This window comes from Anomalospiza imberbis, chromosome 3 (assembly GCF_031753505.1).
Source record: "Anomalospiza imberbis isolate Cuckoo-Finch-1a 21T00152 chromosome 3, ASM3175350v1, whole genome shotgun sequence".
NCBI lineage: Eukaryota > Metazoa > Chordata > Aves > Passeriformes > Viduidae > Anomalospiza > Anomalospiza imberbis.
Window position 1 is genome coordinate 27,146,212 of NC_089683.1, and position 20,951 is coordinate 27,167,162.

A 20,951-nucleotide genomic window follows, 5' to 3' on the forward strand; every position below is an offset into this window, starting at 1 on the left:
CCATGTTTTATAAAGATTGTCAAATTTTAAAAAGTGTGTACCTGAAATTTCCTAACTGCTTCAGTGTAAATGAAGGAATCAGCCATGAAAATAGGTACTTCTCTATTGTGCTTATATCAGTCGTCAGCCACCCACAGTAAATTAAGAAAAACAAAGATAATTTGTGAGGAAAATATAATGACTGTTTTAGTACTTATAACAACATAGAAATTAAAGGTGTTGGTGGCCTTGGGTGATTTATTAGCTGGAAGAAGATTAATATTATGTTTACCTTCAAGAAGAAAAAGTGGGATGGGAGACTGCACACTATAGGCCAATTATCTTTATCTCTGTCCCTGGAAAGGTCATGGGCAAGACTTCTTGGAACCCATTTCCAAACATTTAAAGGACAGAAAGTTAATCAGGGGCATTTAAGAATTATGAACTCCTCAGCCACTCCTCATTGGACATACTGTCTAGACCCTTTTTCAGCTTCTTTAGACATGCTCTAGCACTTCACTGTCTTTTTTATCATCAGGGGCCTAAAACTGAACACAGAATTCAAGGTGCAACCTCACCAGATGCAATGGCCCCTTCCCTAATCCTGCTGGCCATGCTGCTTCTGATACAAATCAGGATGTCATTGGCCTTTTGAGCCACTTGGGCACACTGTTGGCTCATGTTCAGCCAGCCATCAACCAGCACCTCCAGGTCCTTTTTCTCCAGACAATTGATTCTCGTAACAACTGCAGTTACTGTTAAAGACTAAGGCAAAGAAGGCGCCAAGTACCTCAGCTTTGTGTGCCTTGGTTTCCACTGCTTCCCCCCTCTCATCCAATAATGTATCCCTCCTTTTGTTGCTAATTTATTTATAGAAATATTTTTTATGCCACTAATAAGATTAAGTTTTATTTGAGCTTTGGTGCTTCCAATTTTCTACCTGCATAACACAGGTAGAAAACACAGGATAGAAAATCATAGAATGGTTTGGGTTGGAAGGGGACCTTGAAAATCACTGGTTGGAGGCAGTGATTTCCCTGTACCTAGTATCTGAAGAACATATTTAGCAATGCTCACAGAGAAAAAGAGCACCTGCAATCATGCAGTAAACAGTGTTTCAGGGACACCTATCCAGAATGACTTATACTTACTTTGGCTAAACTGAGTTCTGGAAGAAGTCAAAACAAGGAGACATATAAAGCAATATTCATGACCTACACAATACTATTAGAGATGAACAGATGAACAATTTTAATGGTAGACTTGTGAGGGAAATTTTAGAAAGGTTTTGAAATTTAGTGGATATAGAAATGTTCATATTTAATGCAAAAAATGTTTTAAAATAACCTTTATGAAGGACATTGAACTTATGCTTCAGGGAAATCACTGCCTCCAAGCAGTTAAAGTGAGACTTATCTGTGGTGGTAGATGAAGTGTTGTGAAGAAAAATATTTTTCTACTGAATTCCTCAGGCATTTCTCTGAAATCAGTATAAGATCATATAGAGAACAAAATGAGGCTGAAGTCTGACACTAAATGGCAGTTCCTATGTTCCATTTTCTCTTCCATAATTCTCTAACACATTAATGAGTACAGAGAATTATGTTTCAATATTAGACAGAAAGTTATTGAAAATTTTATCAACAATGAAAATAATCTTTTACTTCAATGCTCAAACCCTGAGGAAGATTATTTTACTGAGTTATTAATCTTTCTAGCATTAGTGGTTCCTAAGTTATGGTTACTTCAACATGAAGTAATTCCGGTGTACACAGTTGGAGGGAAAAAAAAATCTGTAGCTGGTATTACCTAGTACCATGTACTACATTATCTTCTGAAGGGAAATTATTATTTCCCTGGGTTGAGCTCCCAGGAAAAGCACCAAATTCACCAGGGTAGATGAATAGAAACTGGGTGAACACTGATCTTTAGCTGTGTCCTACAGAACTGAAATTGAGATTTTCCAGCATGAAATCTTCAGGAAATAGCAAAGCATTTCAGGTAAACCCATGAAAAGAAAGAATATTTAATTCCAGTTACGTTAATATACACAGTTTCTGACACTTAAGAGAAATTATAATAGAATTACATTGTGTTTCACATTCCGGCATAGAACACAATGCCTATATATTTAAATTTGAGTAAATATAAATACTATTTGTAATTACTAAAGGGTTTTATAGTAAAAAGTATCCTTCCAGTATTACTACTCAGTTAGATGCACTTATTTATATTTATTTATAAATATAGAGTAAAATTTTAAGGTAGTAATTAATCATATTCATGCATACTGGCATGTACATGTGCTTGTAAAAAGTTGTATGGCTCCCCTGGAGACTAATTCTGAAATTTCCATTTTAAATGCTGAACTTAGAAAAAACATTTTTATTATTATTATGGGCTTTAAAATTACCGATTTACCTTGATAATACCCTCTTTTTTTCCTTTCTTTTTCCCTTGTCTATGCCCTTTCCCATCTCTACAAAGCATCAGTCTATACATCTGAAAGGCAATGGGAGCCTGCTCTTTAAGAAAAAAAAAATTAATACATGCTCGAATTTTTTTCAAACCTACTTCATTTTCTCACCTTTTTAAATGCAGGCTACAGTAAAATTAAATAGGCATAAGCTAACCTGCAACTTTTTCAATAAATGCACTTTAAAAACCAAAATCAATCAATCAGTCATTCAATCCATCAAATAAAACCTTCAGAAATTCTGTTGTTTTAAGCAATGACCTGAAATAGACAGGCTTTACATTTTTTTGTGCTACCAAGGTCAATGGACAAGTTTAGAGGAAGCCTTTTTTATACACACAATTTGAAATGGTAATACTTCTATCTTGGCCTTAAAATAAGGAGTAATATTTTTCATTGTTTTTTGATAGTTCTTGCAACAATTTTTATTGTAAAAAGTGAGCCTATCCATCTAATTATTAAAAAATACATTCAAGGATTCTACAGTAACTGTTGTCTTGGAGTCTGAGTTATCAGACCTCATATGAAGCACAGCCTTTATTTTTTTTTTAATTGAGGGCTGTCACTCAAGATACAAGGTAGTAAATTTCTTATCTTTGCAAAATGCCAGTAGGTTTGAACTCTGCAAAACAGTAAATAAGGGAGTGTAAACAATAACATATTAAACATTGTCAACTGTCACATTATATGACTTGTTAATATAATGTAGCCAAATACAGTAATCTTTTTTTTAAGTGATGTAAATTCTGATAGGTTTGTTGCTGCTTTTGTAAACAGTCACTATAAAATTCTCTTAGCGGTATATTTGTCATTTTTGTATATGTGCTTAGAATATATATTTTAGAAAGAAAAAAAAAAGAATGCCATAAATATCACAAAGATTTGAAGATTAACAGCAAAAATATCAATAGTGACATGTCTTTGAACCACTTGTAACATGCTTCAGTATTTCACATGGTATGCTGAATAAATAAGCAGCATATTATATAATAAAGCACAGTGAAATTTTAAATATTTTTCTTTTACTTAGGCATTCATGTTTTAGGTAAGGTTGAATTAAATATTCTCTGTGTATAACTAGAAAAAAATGTTCTGTTACAGGTACATTCCCACCTGCTCAGTCCCTTGTATAATGAGGATGTGAATGTGATTCCCACTAGCTATTTTTATTTGGTTTCTATATCATAAAATCACAAAACAACTTGGCTATAAAAACAAAGCCAAAACCTCAAACCAATACATTCATACATAGGGTAGAGGCATCCTGTGTATTTTAAGGTAATGAATTTTTTAAGGTTTGCTTAAAAAATAGAATATAACAATTGGCAATAGCTATTCAGATGCAAAATTTAAAATGGTTTTATTCTGGGACTGGGCTGATGGGTGATTTGTATTAGATTTGTGTTTTGCTTTTGGGTGTGTTTTTATTCCTACTAGATTTTAGTGCCTCATTTCCAGACACTGCTGTCTGCATTTTTGTAGACAATGCTAATTCTCTAGCAGATTGCACTTTACTGTTGAATTTTAGAACAATAAAATGATAAGGAGAGTGGGTAATTTTAACTAGATGAAGTGCTGCCATTGCAAATATCACTAGTAAAGGCTGAAAAATGATAGAGCATGCATTTATTAAAAAAAAAAAAAAAGTAATGTTTGGGATATGTGTCTTAATGCCTTGCCTTTCTTAATGCTCCACTTTTACAGCTTCTAGTCATTTTCAATTTTCTATATTTCCCTTTTCTTATTTAATTAGCTAAATATCACAGTGGGTAATTAAAATTGTTTTATATGTTTGAATATCAAAACATACAATCTACTTGAGTGACAGAATGATAATTTTCCTCTACCTTTGCCCTGAAGCTCTAGGAGACAGGTATTCTCTCAGGCATATTGTACACATTTAGCAAGTTCAGATACATTATTTGTTAGGTTTACATACTTATTCCAGATCCTGTGATCTTGACCTTCTGGTTAATTTGCTAATACAGGCACAACCCCTCTAAAACAGATCTGTTGCCTCATTATGACTATGGTAGATTCTTTTACCCTTCATACATCAGCATACAAAAAGAGCAACATATAAGTTAAATATTCTTCTCAAAAATATTTCTAAAATAATTCTGAAAAATAATTCACTTAGAGAACTATTTTTTTTTAACTACATGTTAACCTTCTTTTGATTACAGTTACAGAACTATAATCAAAGTTTATAGTTCAAAGTGTAGGGGCATGTTAATAGTTATTAAATGCAGTTTATTAAAGTAATTTTTTATATTAGCAGCTATCAAATAAGGACTATGATGGATTTGTTCTTTTTTCCCCTACGTTCTTGTCATGTAAGTAAGAAAAATACAGGGCATGATGTGCATTTTTATTATACTATTTCATTTGATAGTGTTACAGTTCATATTTTTCACATGAAGACACCAGCATTTGTCATTATAAAATGGATAAATAACTAGAAATTATGATCAACATAATTTCCTATTCTTATTTATCTGATGGAAAGAATGAGATTTTGATTAAATAAAAAAGTGTGATGCAATGAAAAATCATGTATACACATATTTATATGCATTTTATATATATACATAGATATAAAATAATGATACGTACACTAGTATAGACACGTGTAGCATGCTAACTTTGTCTAACTATTCTCCATGGAAACTACATCTTAGTGATCAGCCAGCTTATAATACTGAAACACCTGTGTTCCCTTTCCTCACAACATCAGTGAAAAGTTAGTTGCTTTTGTTATGGGAGGAATAGAAAAGGAGAAAAAAACCCATGCCATTGTATAAATCACAGAGTGGCCCACAGCCTGGATACTGTGTGTACTTCTTGTCCTGCTGTGTTAGTAAAGGAAAAATAGTAATCAAAAAGCCTTGGAAAAGGGCAACAAGGACGACTAAAAGTTTATGATGGCTTCTGAAGGAGGAAGGACTGGGAAAACAAGAAACTTTTACCCTAGAAAGGAAGTGGTATACAGCAATGTGGCAGTGGCCCACAAAAACAAGGAAAGCTTGGCTTGGAATCGTCTTTTCATTCTCCTTTTCCACACTAGATACGGGATAAAGCTGGCAGCAGCAGAAGTTAAAATTCTAAAAAAGGGAGATATTTTTCCATGCAACAGATGAGACGTGTGGGTCAGTTTGCTGTACCATATTGGCAAAGAACAGCTGATATGAGCAGGGATCTATGGAGATTGCCTAGTCAAAGCCCCTTCCTCAGAGGAAAATTTTACATATGTTCAGAGGAAGATGGTGCAAGTAGACACTCACTGACTTCTACTGAACATATAAAAACAGGCTCAGGAAAATTCCCATTTGAGAGAACATAAGAAAGTACTGGAAGACAAGTAACATGTGCACATTTCTTTTTTTTTTTCCTGGCAATCCCCTTATGGACACTGCTGGAAATAGCATACATGGTTATATGGTTCTTAGATTGAATCCATACACACTTTCTTTTGTTTTCATATAACCTAATATACATACACACAATGCAAACACTAAAATATTCATGCTTCACTAAGTGTAAAGAACTAGGCAATCAATTACAAAATCAGCTAAATCCATCTTGTTATCTACATATAAATGGAGTGGCATCTGTTCTCATAGATGAAACAGAGTGTACTGCAAATATATTTATAGCTCATATAAATGTGAGAACCTATTGTTTTACAATTTGCCAGTTTTAAGCGATTCTAATGGTCCAGTGAAGTTTCTTCTTCCATATTAAAAAATGACTTGCTTCTTACATTTATTTCAGTGTGATGAGGAACTTGGATGCATAGCTCTGTGTGATGTGCATTCTGCAACTTTGATCAGATCTCGCAAGCTGTGTTTCTCTATCTAAATAACATGAAGCTTTTCAATTAGCAATCTTCCAGCAGAAACCTGCTTTTTCTGTTACCCAGCATACAAGACCTGAGTAAGCCTCAAAAAACAAATACTTTACTATTAAATAACTTTTTGATTTGATGGGGGCACACAGCTGTATAAATGTTCCCCATGTTAAGCCTTTTGAAACACAGGAGAACTTTTTGTGTATTGCCTGGAGATACAGTAGATATGAACAACTCCAAAGAATAGCTCTATTACCTTTGGGGTAAAAGGCTGAAAGTGCAGTACTGATAAATCACATTTCTGCTTAAAAATGCTTAACAAATCCTAAACAAGTTTGATTCTGAAAAATATTTTTACTTATATAGTTGCCTAGGTTGCCCTACTAGACTGCAGTTCTAAGGTGTGAGAGGATGGATTGTGAGAGAACAGAGATAGTGCTGAAGGCAATCTCGCCCCTGAGGAGTTGCAGCTGTAATAATTACCAAAGAGTAGGAACAGCCTTGCCTTTAATAGGTCACAGCTGTGTCCAGCAAGGATTCGTATTATAAAAGTGTGGATTAGGTGGTTGAGAGGAGAGTTAGAGTCAGTTGGCTGTACTGCTCTGGGGAGTAAGGGTCAGGTGGTTGTGCAAGGGACAGTAAGGGTTTGGCGGTTGTGTGGAAGGAAGAGAAAAAGGGTCAGTGTTGTGAGGAGCTGCCCATGGGAACTCACAGAGAGAAGGTATGAAAGTTTTACAGTAGAATGATAAACTGACAGTGAGAGTCAGTTCCCATGCACTGTCGACTGGTGCCAAGCACCGACTCTGACACTAAGGTTCCCCCCCCAACTGTTTGCTTCATACTTGTAGTATGTTTTTTCTCTTATACAAGCTCTAAGACAAATTGTTCTACATTACCATTTCTTATCTTATATGCTGTCTGCATACCACAGACACAGAATAATACATCTTCCAGACTCCGGTTTTTTGCTCATACAGCCTCTCCATACTTGAATTGTTTTAATCCCTTTCCTAGATCCCTGTAGAGGTCCTAGTTAATTATGAGGACTGCTGCTCCTTGCTCAAACAGATCAAGAAAATTGGAGCATATAGGCACTCAAAACAACATGCTTTAAAATCTAAACTCAGTTTCCTTATCAGTAGAATAAAAGAATAGATAGGTAGATATCATAATGAATGTTTAAAAATAATTACATTTTATTTGGAGGAAATGTAGAATAACATATTCCTATTTTAGATTTTTTTCTAAGAACTTATGAGCTGAAGGAAGAAAAAAAATGTCTCTTTTGATCAGTAATTCTGTTGATCAAATATTCATACTTACCTCTCAAATATAAAATAAACTTGTAAAGATGCTGCCAAAAAAGCTTCAGTTCTGGAAAAAATTATGTAGTCAAATATAGTCCAAAAATGGATTTAAAAAGCACCAATCCTCCTTTGTGAATGAAAAGATAGAGTCAAACTTACTTGTGGTGCTACACATCTCTCAGACCCACAAACAATAAATTAATTAAATTTATATTAAAGAATGTAATCCAAGGCAAGACCTGTCATAGGACTGTTGATATTATTTTCACCTGATCAGGCTGAAAACACTACACAGTTAATCCTTCCAAGACACTATGACTTCAGAACCTAATCAACAGGGAGTACTTGAAATGAATACTTGAAAAAGGCCAATGCAAGAATTAGAGGGGAAGGAAGAATATTTTTTCTCATTAGTATGACTACATTTTGAAATCCTAAACTAAACAAATTGAATGGTCTGGGACTAAAAGATGCAAAAGTGGAGATGAGCCAACTGTCGTTTAAATACAATGAGAAATTTCAGAGTATTTTATGTAAACAGTTTCTCTTCCCCAGAATACTTGGAACATTCCATGAAAAGGCTTTGGAATTCCTATTACATATTCATTATATCAATCATATGATTATTGGATTGAATTGTCTTCTGAAAGGCCCCCTGAGCCCAGTGTTATCTTTATTATTAATTTGCTGATTCATGTAGTGTTTATTGTTGTGGCAGCCAGCACCTTTAATTGAGAAGACTGAAATACAAAGAAAGGTAGGTGGGCATTTTTCAGATGGTAATCTGTTTCCTGAAGCGCTGATTCAGTGGCAATCTGCCCAGGATAGAACTGAATTACAACTCCCAACATCCCTCTCATTTCCAATGACTTGTTTTATTTTTAAACCAAGGGTTTGAAGACAGAATGATATTTCAGATAACACACAATTCAAGGACTATTTCAAAGGGTATTTTTTATATTCATTTCACAAGAAGCCTGTAGGGTTGTTCATGTAATTGATTCACATATAATTCAAGGAAAGTTGAAGTGTTCATTGTACTACTGAGTAAAATATCACATACATCATAGACGAAGCTGGCAGTGTTGGTCACAGTTAAGGTAGCCTGGCACTTGCCCATTACTGGACCATTTTCATTGCTTCCTATTTTTTGATGTACCAGCCACAAAATCGAAACATTCGAAGACATATCCCCAGAAGCAGAAGACTCTAAGCAATACTGGATTAAAGAAGTCCTTTTGCTGCCTGTTCCACAGTGTGTAACAGGCATTAAGACTCATTATTTATTTGAATGTTTGTGTTGTTTTGCTAGAGTAGGAGATATTTCTCCCTTCCTTTTTTTTTTTTTCTCAATTCCATTTTTCTGTCCTCCATATAACTCCTATCATCCAGTTTGTACATGAGCAATGTTCAGACTGCTTAAAACCCATTAATAGAAGGGTAAAAAAGGAGTAGGGCTCACATTGTAACATTCACAGCATAGTAGCAAACCTGACTTTATGATCCTTTTATGTTTCTTACTTCTATTTGTAGACATTACTTGGAATTGTAGCACCTGCTGAATGATAAGAAACGGAATTACATCTGTTTTCTAAAGCATATCAATATAGGAGAGGAAATCAGCTGAAAGAAGTCCTTTCCCTGGACCCCATCAGAAGAGACTTATATCAAATATGTCACTTCTTTTTGCAGGATCATAGCTGTATCTTACATCAACCTACCTTACTGTAGTATTATAACACTCATGAAAACCTTTGTAATCTTGGCAACACTAAAAATTCAGATCATAATTCCTTTCAAGTTCCCTGAATCTGGTTCCATGAAGTCCTCCTGATGGTCAATGCTGTGCTCAGAAGCAAGTGCAAGATAAATATCCTTACAATGTTTGGTGTAAAATCTCAGGTAGAAGAGGAAAAAAATATAGGCAATTTAATTTAATTCAGAGGATTCATCTGTGAAAGGTGAAAGGGTGCTGCAGTACTTAAGCTTGAAAAAAGGAGTGTAGAGTGAACATGAGCTGGGAAAGAAGAAACATGAGAATGTATAGGATTGAATTTTCAAACTGGCCATCAAATAATAATGACCGAAACAGGTTATGAAACATCTGAGTCACAACAGAAGTCTGTGCAGGTAGTAGCCCACTGCAGAATCAAGAGAGGGTGAATTACTTTAGCATGCATTGAAAGGTCTAAGCTAAACCATAATATTTTTCAAGTTGTCATGAGATAAACACTATTTAATATTTTCATCAATGACATAGATAGTGGGATTAAGGGCACATTCAGAAAGTTTGCATATGACACCAAGCTGAGTACTGAAGTTGATTCACTGGAGTAAGGTACCCAGAGGGACCTTGAACATATGATTTTATAGGAGAAGATATTTATATTTCTCTCTTAAGAATGTTTATGAACTAAGTTCTTAGTATTTAATATTTCTACAAATGTAGCAATTGAAAAGGGACTTAGATATTAAGATTTGACATAATAATGTAAACAGTCTATAAAGAAGCCTGATTTTAATCCCATATTACAAGTATATAAAATATAAAATTACATGCATTTAGGCAGAAGTCTAACAGCTGGAGAATGATGATGATGGATCTTAGAACGTTGTTTTGGATATGTGGATATGTGTGCACACATAGCATGTAAATTACCTGTCATCTAAATTTGATTGCAAGTTCATTTTCCCTTTGAGTATGAAGCACATGAGTACATACATAACAGTAACAAAATAGTTTTAAATATATTAGGGTCACTTTATGTTAGACATTTCCACACATTATTCTAAAAAGCACTAGAAGATAATTTTTCTAATAGAAAGGTCTGATGTTAAGCAATGAATGGTTTAAGATAACAATATATTTGACCACGAGATTGAGCACCAAATCCATTTGAGTTCATATAGTGCACATGGTATCAATACTGCCCTGAAATATTAGGAAATCAATGTGTATTAACTTAAGCAATTATATGACAGTGTTCATACTAACCTGCAATGAAACATTCTTCCAGGTCCATCAACACATACACCTCCATTGTAACAAAGAACTGAGTTCAGTGTGGACTCACTGCAAACATCAACATCAACTTCACAAAACCTGCCAGTGTAGCCACTCAGGCAAACACAAACAAATGCATTGATGGCATCTTGACAAGAACCTCCATTAATGCAGGGAGCAGATTCACATTCCTGAGAAGAGAAATAATAATACATTGATTGCACATTTTAAAACATCTTAAAAACACATTAATTTCTCATTCAGCTCAACAACAAGTGCAAGAGACTGAATCTGGAGATTAGAAAAAGTATCGGACTTTTTTATTGTCTGATAAAGAGAAATCTCCACTTTGACACAATTTTTTTTTTATATAGAGATCCTTGATTACAACTCACACTCACTATACTTGTTCCTACTCATTGATCTTGCAGATATGCAAAGATAGCTTTAGATAGGCAGTCGTACAATAAAAAGTATGCAATCCCAAATATGATTAAATTTTTAAAGCATGTTTTTGAGCCAGTCTTACCATTATTTCTTCTATTTTTTTACATTAGGGCCTACTGCTGTAAAAGAAACACAGTAGTAAGGCAATTATGGACAAAATAAAGAATTACTTATATAAATGAATGCACACAAGTCTTTAATCAGTATTTCCTGATAAATGTTTTCTCATTATCAATTAATGCCTAATATTGCAAATAGGAACATGTTTATCTGTTCACATAATAACAATTTCCTCTGATAAGGCTAATGCAAAAATCATCAAATTCAAACCACACAAATTAGCAGCAAGTTAATATTTCTCCAGAATTACAGGAGAGTTTAGTTAGTGCAACAGACAGTGCAAGAAATGTGTGTTTGCCCTTGATCACAGAAACCCAGTTTTTACCTGTATCCCAAAGGAGTTGTATTTTGCAGCTGCAACCCAAATAGTCTAGCTAAATCCAGTATTTTAAATTTATTTTCACACTTCCATGACTTTAGAAGGTTTAATTCTTTAAGGATATCCAAGGGCACTCACATTTTCTGCAGGTACTACAGTAGCTTTGACAGAATGTAAATGCAGATATCCATGGGGAATTGTGAGAAAACAACTTATTTTCCTATAAGCTCTCCAGCTGGGTGTATATGGGATGATTTATTAGTGAGCATTACATAAGCTAATTGAATTATATATCCCACAGGAAGATGGAGACAGCCCTACAGACTGCCAAAATTTCTGTGGCTAGGTTCTAGAAGTAGTCTTTTGCTATATTAATTAATTTTTTTTTTTTGGCAGAGAGTAGTTTTCTTTTTTTGTTTAAAAAAAATCTCAATTCTCAGTTCCAACTCTCTGATTTTTTTCTATTCCATTAATTTATCCACTCTTCTTAATTTGTAATCACTTGTACTCCATTCTACAAACCGAAAATTTATTTATTCTCATTAGCAGAATAAATTAAATCTACATTAATTAATGGATCAAATTTTTACTTAATTATGATTCAAAAGTTAAATTCCAAAAAATACTGAAATCATCAAAGTAACTAAGGATAAATTCAAAACTCAGATTAAAGTTCATATTTCACTATCACAGTTGTACCAAGTTTTGAACAACAGAAAACCTTTTTATTTTCTTCTGTGAAATGTATTGTTCTTTTAAGAATTTACAGTAAGCTAAATGTCAGACATTTTGTAGGAAAGAAATCACACCTATCACTTACATTCACATCAGTACATCCTGATATGCTGCAGTTAAAAGTTTGTCATTAGACTTGCAAAAAACCAGAGTACACTATTACCAGAGACGTGTTAGTCTGCACTGCTCTTAAATCATGCAAGAAAATTTTGTCAGCATAAGGACAGAACTATGTTAAAAATGCCACAAATAACTTTATCCCAAAGTTGATGAGCTACCACTCTACCACCAAATGCTGTAGTTGCTAGTCTAAAGAACAAGAATGTGAGATGACAAATTGAAGTTGCAAGACAACTGTTACCAAGTTTTGCCTATCTTAGATCCCACCAGAGACTGATTTTACATCATGACATTAGGAAATAGCTGGCTCTGCAGAAAATTCCCAGCTACCCTGATTATCTGAAGACAAGTTCATTGAAACACCAATACTATTTTCATTTTGTCTTCTTTTATATAATAGGAGATTGAATCTTAACTATGATACCTAATCAGACAGCTGCCAAATTGGAGCAACAATAGGGACTCACAGTTCTAGAAGTGTTGCCTCTCTTCTTCAGTACAGTAGGAGAAAAATACTTTCTTGGTCACTTCAGTTGCCCAGTTCCCAACCTAATAATATATAATTCTAACCTTTTCTTGCTTAGAAGTGATCAGATAAGGAAAATTACCTCTGAATAACTTAGAAAAATGAAAACTACAAGAATAATATTCACAAAGATGGGACATTTTAGCTTTTGCAAAACACAAATTTGTTGATATATAGAAGTGTCACGACTACCAACTTATTTATAGTTAAATTTGTAGTTTCTTTTTTTCATGGGATCTTTTCAGTCTTTACTAAATCTGGAACTTTAATTTTAATGGGAATTTAAAAATACATAACTTTTAAGCTTCAGAGAAAAAATCTTGATCTGACAGCAAACCTCTTAAGAATTTGTGCAACTGCTACCAACAATTTGCTAATAACAAATATTTAGAAACAAACAAACAAACAAGAACCAAAACCACACACAAAAAACCACCCAAAAACCAAAAAAGCAACCAACCAAAAATAAACCACAACAAGGGAAATAATACCAAAATGAAATTCCTCCCAAAAGGCACAAAATTACTTTCAGCTCTGAGTTGAACTTCTCAGCAGAATTATTCTATTTAGAAAGCAGAGAACATGCTGAGAGCTCCAGGGCTCACTGAGCAGTCATAACAATGAGAGGTCATGAGGCAATATCAGCGACAGCTTCGGCCCCCAACTTGTTTTCTTCCTCGGGACTTTCTACAAACGTCCAGTACTCCTTTTAGTTACTATTCTCTAAGATTTCTTCATTTTTTTCAAGCCCTACTTTCATTTTTAGTTTCCTATAAGAGCACTGAAAGTCTTATTGTTTGACTGGGGTGCCTTCAGCTAGCCCAGCTGTGAGCAGGAGGCCCAAGCCAGTGGCAGTATTGGGTGCAGCTAAGCCCACAGCCAGGGCAGCGGCAACGTGTTTAGGAAGCGTATAAAAATGTTCAGAAAAGCATCGGAGACAGGAGTGAGGAAAAAGTGTGAAAAAAACCCTTGCAGGTTGAAATATCAGAGAAGAAGGATGGGGAGGCAGAGTCCACCAGGGGATCCCTGGGAAGACCCTCAAGAAGACCATTGTGAAGGTGGTTGGCTCCTTCTAGCCCACAAAGGACCACACAGGAGCGTGTGACCACACTGCCACATGTGTGAACATCACACACACAGCAAGTAGATGTGCCCTGAAGGAGGTTGCAGCCTGTGGGAGAGCCCATACTTGACCATGCTTCTGGCAGGAGCTGCAGCCCCTTGAGAGGAGACTCTGCAGAAACATGTTTTCTGGCAGGTTGGAAGGAAAGTCTCTTAGTTTTTCATTAACAGTAGTTTAAATTATTCTTTCCTGGGCTGAATCTGTTTTTCTTGTGACAGTAATCGGTGACCATGACCAATCTCCCTGTCCTTATCTTGACCCACAAACTTCTCTTATTTCCTCACTCTTTCCTGATAAGGAAGGGGAGTGCAGGAGTGGCTGTGTGGATGTGTGGCAGCCAGACAAAGGGAACTCACCACACCTGGGTGTTTGTAGGCTGTAAAACTTTCTTTTCCGTCCAATCAGAGCAAGTAACCTGTCCAAATGGGGCTGTAATGCCTAGCTTTCCTGTGGCCACCATTGCCCTTTTTCTTTTTCCTTTTCTGTTTAGTTTGTTCCATGCAAGGGCAGCTTCAGTCAAACCAGGGCTACAGCCATACACAGACAAGGAAACCAGGACAGAGAAGCTGCTCCTATGGCCTTATCTTCTCATCTTCTTGTTCTGAAGAGGTTTGTTGCTTGCACTGTCACTGAAATACCCCAAAATGCCCCAACCTTATTGACTTCAGCTGAGGTGCTCTACTAATTCCCAAAGCTTATTCCCATGAGTAAGGGATGCCCAGCACTCACACTTTACAGCATACCAGTGCTCCCCTTCCCAGCTTATCTTTCAAAACATGGATGGCTTTCATAAGATCCAATGCAAAGAAATGATTTAACAAAATAAAAATAATGCAATTGTAATAATTTGTATATAGTTTTTATCAACTCTTCACTAGTCTGACACACTTTATTCTCATCAAAACATCTTTTGAATTTTCTCACATCTGATGTCCTAGGAGTAAATCATAAGAGCTTCCTTTCAGCAGGCATTTCTTATTCTGAGTTTGTTGGTTTTTTTCTGTGAAGCATGGACTTTCTCCATTTTGACCTAACATGGAATCCTTTGAGTTTATATGTTGTTAACAGGCAATGAACTTGAAAAAGATTTTAAAATTATAATGGGCAAGCTATCAACATGAACTCCCATTGGAATGCTATGGAAAAAATGGCTACTTCTACCCTTAAGTCTTCAGAGAGGGGAACTAAGACTTACTTTTTTAGGTTGGGTTGGTTTAGTCAGGGATTTTATTAATGTTAGTTAGGCTTGTTCCTTGTACCCCTATTTTCCCTCACAGTGGTTTGATCCAGGTTGTTTACCACAAGATTTCCCGCCACACAGATCCACAGTTACCTGTCAATCTTCTCACTCCTCCCGAGATTTCTCCTATTTGGTTCTGTCAATCAGGGGTTGTCACTCCTTGTTGGGGTGTCAATCTTGTAACCACTCCCTGCTTCTTCATGAAAGTTATGTGTCAATCGCCTCACCTTTGCATTTCTATTTGTCCCAGAACACTGTACCCACCCCTGTTATGTCTCCATTGGTTGTGAAACCCTACCTCGGTTTAACCCCATAGGGCAAGACAAGTTTCCACCCCTATCCGCCCACCCCCTATTTAATCTGATGCAATCTTTCGTCTGGGGCCATTTTGCCTTGCAATTGCTCTGAGAGCGATTCACTCAGACCACGCATGGGGGAATAAAAGTTCTCAGTTTTGCAGGCAAAGTGTCCTTCTCTTGTCCCTTCGCTTCCTCTCAGTGTGAAGCTACCAAATCTGCTAACCCATGCTGGGACATTCTGCAACCCTGAAGTGCCCATAAACGTGGTGGCTACGGCCTCACAAAGATGTGCTAGCAGACGCTTTAGCTGCTTGAGGTTGTAACGAGCAAACGCCGTAACTTACATTTTGACTTACCAAGACAGGTGATTATTTCTCTTTTTACGGTTAGTGGAAACTGAGACATTGTGCCAAGTTCTAGAATCTGTTTACTACAAAGCATGTCAAAAAATGTAAACTATAACATGATTTAAGTACTAGAAAAAATACTTCACTATAAGTTAAATCTAAGAAAAATAACAACAGAATTTTTAGGATAGAATTTTTTTTCAAAACCATTACTTCATCATATAGATAATTTTCACATAATACTGATGATAATATTGTAGATAAGGGTTAAAAAGTATTAGACAAATTTATGGAGTATAGATCTGTTTCTAGCTATTAAAAGCAATAATCCATGTGAGTTCTTTTCTATAAGAAGTTCCAGAATTCTTGATGGCTCTATGAGTGTTCTCAGGTTTACATAATCAACAAAAAAATTGAGAGAGAGATAATGGCAGTGCACAGTAATTTTCACAAGAACAATTATAAATTAAGTATTTAACTCCCAGACAAAGTCAGTATAAAAATAACCACAGAGATTCCCCAAATCCAGCTATATCCAGCAAGAGATAAGGTTCAACTTGACTACTGAGGATCAGTCACTGTAAAACTGCTAAATGTTGATCTTCCATCTCATTATGTTTTAAAAGAAAGGCTTGAGGCATTTCTAAAACATATGCTCCAGGCAAATAAAAGTGAAATACAAGTATTAATTTCCACAGAGATGTAAGTGAATGGAAAATACATACTTCTAACAGGAGAACAGAATGGAGATTTTCTGGATTTATTTTTACTAAACTATGTTTACAGTAAATATAAGTCTTTATTGATTTTTCTAGCTAGCAAGACAATTTAAAAATCAAGGCAAAAAAGTGAAAAAATACATAGATTTCTAGTTCAGCAGCTCTTTTAAGGGTAGATTTTATTAAGAATTCTTATTTCAAACAATGTCATACAAGATCCACTACATTTATTAGAGTGCAATAATTTATTATTTCTTCTCCCTATTTTCTGTTCTCTGAACATCATGGTGTAGCAAATCTTGTTTGTACTAGGAAGAAAATGACTGTCCCTTAAGAGAGTCCACCTTGGCATGGCACAGTTCACTGGTTCTTCTTGCAGGGAATTGTTCTGAAACTGGGACTCTTAACAAGTGACCTAGAAAGGCACTTTGCTCAAGGCATACTACTTCCATATCCAAATCTGTGGGTCTATACTGACATCTGTCTTTGGAATTGAAGTTATTCTGTCTAAGAAAATCCAACTTTCTACGTATTTCATTATATTATCTCCAAATTCACAATCCATAGCTTGAATCAGTTCTAAGGGAACACATTTTGGCAAAGTAGTAAAAATAATGAAAATCCGCTATTTTTCAAAATAATGTGTCTGTTAAACACTGCTTCTTAAAAAAAAAAAAAAAAAAAGAGGTGCATTTTTGAAGTTCGGATTTTTTTAAATTATTTTCCAGCAGAAAGGACTTTTTTCCACTAGTCTGCCTTGGAAAAACTGATTAGAAATACAAAATTATTTCTGACTAATCTTTAAAATATGTTTCTATAAAAGAGATTCAATGCAAAAAAAAAAAAAAGTAAATATAGACTCATTTTTATTTAAGTGAAATTTTGCTTTGTATCAAAAACGTAATTATAAAGAGGAATAATTCTTAAGAGAGCTCATTCAAATCCACCATGGTGATTTCAGGAGGAGGTAAGGGGAGAAAAAGAAAAGGATAAGAAAGGAATTTAAATATATATATTGCACGACAAAAGAAAGACGCTTTCAAGAGGCATGCTTCCATTCACTTAATGATAGGACAACACTATTCTCAGGTCAAAATTGAAAGTTTTTTTAATAAACAAGAGCCATGTGGCTAAGGGTTTGGAATGAAATGAAAAAATAAAGCATGCAGAAAGTAAAAAAGGCTGTAAATAAATGCTTTAGAAGCTAATTCATGTTTTAAACCAAAGTTTTTTACATAGAGAATATAATATGCATATGATTTTAATGCATGCTAAATCTAGATTTTGAAAAAAATAATCTAATTTTACAGTGTATATACTTTGGGTTAAATCTCAATAGTATTGGTGCCATATAAAAGTATGAAATTTATTTTGAGACCTTTAGATGACTGGTCCAGATATATTTCTATTTGATATTTTACAAAACTATAAATAAAGTGTATTTTTCTAATGATTAAAATTATTACACTTTTTTGCAGTTAATATAATCATGTATCCATTTTGTTTAATTATTTACTTCCAAAAACTTTTTCTTTTGATGGATTGAATATATATACAACATCTTGAGGACTGATCAGTGAAAACTTGGGTTCACCTTTCAGAATGTTGGTTTTATCCTAAATAATTCAAAAGGAGTTCAAAATTATAAGAATGCTTTGCCTTGAAATTTTGTGTTATGAGCAAAAGGAGAAGAGAAAAAATAATGAAAATAAATCTAATTTTGAGACACTAATATAAAGCAGGGTCATACTGGATCAGGCCAGTGCTCCATGTGGCCCTGTATTCTGTCTATAGTAGTAATGGAGGAAAAGCCACTTTAGCAAAAGCTGTGTCCCATGCATCCTCCCTTCAGCAAGCAGAACCATCTAATCAGACAGGATAAACTGTATTCCCCTGATTGATTCATTTATCATTCACTTATGAACCTGGTGTCTGTAACATGCCTAATTTTTCTTAACCTACTAAGAGGTGACCTGACTCCCCAGCCTTTAGGGCAGCAAGTTTTAGGTGTTCTCTGCTTCCCCTGAAAGAAAGCAGTTTGGTTTGTTCCAGATATTTCTGTGTTTATTTTTATCATGTCCCCCCAAGTGTCTGTTCCTCACTACAGAATTTGGGGAAGTGATTTTCCATTTATCTTCCTCTGCAGTAATTTTCTAAATCTTGATTACATTTCCTTCTGCTTTCCCCTCTTTAAAGGGAACAATTTCAGGTCTTTAAATAACTCCTTATATGTCAGCTAGGTAATCACATAATATTTGTTACTCTCTGTAGCTTCTTCTTGTGCTCCTTAAGATGCAAGGTCCAAAACTGTGCACAAGCTATGAGCCCACCTCCATTTTATGCAGCAGGGAAATCATGTCCTCTGTCTTGTTTCTCATACTTTTCTTGATCATGCCCAGCAAGTTTTTGTGCTATGCTTTGCTGCGACTGTAGATTGAGAAAATGACTTCACTGTCAATAATTGTTCCAAATCTTCTTTCCTAAATTGTAACTGACAGCTGAATTCAGTCGAGGCTGAATTCAATGAGGATATTTCTCCCTAGAATATTACTTTACACTGAAGCTTATCTGCCACCTTTTCCCTTTTTCCATTCTGTGAGGTCCTTCTGGCATTTGTCAAATGCAACGAATTCACTAAGCTTCTTTCAAACCCTGTTTAAGTGCACATTTTGCACTTTCACCATCAAGCAATCCCACCTATTCCCTGCTTCTGGACTTTGATAGATGTGAATAAATTTTTATAAGTTAGAGTGCTCTTTAAAAGACACTTTCAAATTTTTGGTTTAGGTTTTTGAAGTTCCTACCAACATTTGAATTAATATGTTTTGAGAACTTTTCTATTCTTTCCATATAGGCAAGCACTCCATTTATAAAAATGTCTTTTTTTTTTTTTCCTTGTGACAGTCTTAAGTTTCCTTCTTAAGCCAGGCAGGGGCTTTGAATCACTTTGAGTTCTTCAGCTATAGCACACATTTTACCTGGGCTTTTAACATTATTTGTTTAATAGCTGTTAATATGCTTGTGGGCGTCACTTTTACAAAGTTTATTATCCCGAAACTGAATATAATAATTTAATATTCCTGGGTTTTAGGATATACTCTCTTGCTAGAGTATCTGTGATGCAAGATCATACTATGATATCAGTTGATAGGATTTTCTCATGTCATAGATTATAAATATATGCCTGTCAGTTGAATGTCCTCAGAGGCCTTAGCACTTTGGGGGTTAAAGTCCTTTTCAACATTCTTGTAGGTCTCACCCATTTCTTTTCTTCACCAGTCTATATTATCTATTTTTCCTATTGCTTTCTATTTAAAAGACTCTCTAATTCAGTCACTCTGACTTAAAATAAACTTCCTATGTCATGGCCAGATGTCTCTGAAGTATTACACACACTGAAATTGTCCCATGGGTCTGTAATTACAGATATTGTGTTTTGCAGAATAAAGTGGGTATCTCCCTTTCTTCCTACTCTTCGATTTACCTATCTGCATCTTGTGCATAAACCACTTTTTTTTTTTGGTGAAGTTCATCTTAGTTTAGCTTCTTTCAAGAAATTACTTATTTTACCAAATGCTTTTTAAACTAGTAAGCAATAGGTAAAAATACTCAGGAGTGTGAAAAAGTCTCAGAGAGACATGAAAAGCATCCACCTTATCTGAGGGTATTTATTCACCTAACAATGTTGGCAATACCCCTGTCTTTTTTCCAATCTGGCTGGTCCTGATGAATAAATATTTATTTGCTTGAAGTAGCCTCCACATGTGCATAAGCTGTGGTGCCTTTGCTCAGAAAATTAGCTGATTTTCCTGATTTACCACTTGTTTCTATCTTTTATGAAAATAGAGAGGAAAGATTGGTAAAACCAGATAAAATAAAATAAATCTAGGATGCAGTCTGATCACAGCTTTCTATCAGATACAAGCCAAAACAAGAACAAGATGAATGTTCTCCTGTGAAAAGACTCAAAATGCTTTCTGTTTCTTTTTTGACAGGATGAGCCATCTTAACCGAGCATGGAAGAAACTCATTTGTCAATCATGTCTCACCCATCATAGCAAAGAAACAAAAAGCCAAATAAAGTAAGAAGCAATGTCTAACCATAATTGCTATTACTGCACGTATTATTATTCTATGTTTATCAGAGAGGAAATAGCAATTTTCCATTATGTACATTCATTTTATCATTTCAAAAATATGCAAATGTCAAAGGGAAGCGTGTGTATTGAAATTTAGTAATATAGTGCATATATTTTTATTGCTACTTGTTTTTGAGTGAATTCCATAAATGAAAAAGCAATGAAAACTGTAGTAGATAAGGAAGTTCCAATATACACATT

At 34.9% G+C, this 20,951-nt stretch overlaps 1 protein-coding gene across 1 annotated transcript in view; it reads right to left on the reverse strand.

The window, feature by feature from the left end:
• Positions 1-20,951, reverse strand: part of EYS (eyes shut homolog) — an 809,794-nt gene that overhangs the window by 387,958 nt on the left and 400,885 nt on the right. Inside the window, exon 29 of the mRNA XM_068183727.1 lies at positions 10,608-10,807. Coding sequence (XP_068039828.1) covers positions 10,608-10,807 — 200 coding nt within the window. The remainder of the gene's footprint in view (positions 1-10,607; positions 10,808-20,951) is intronic.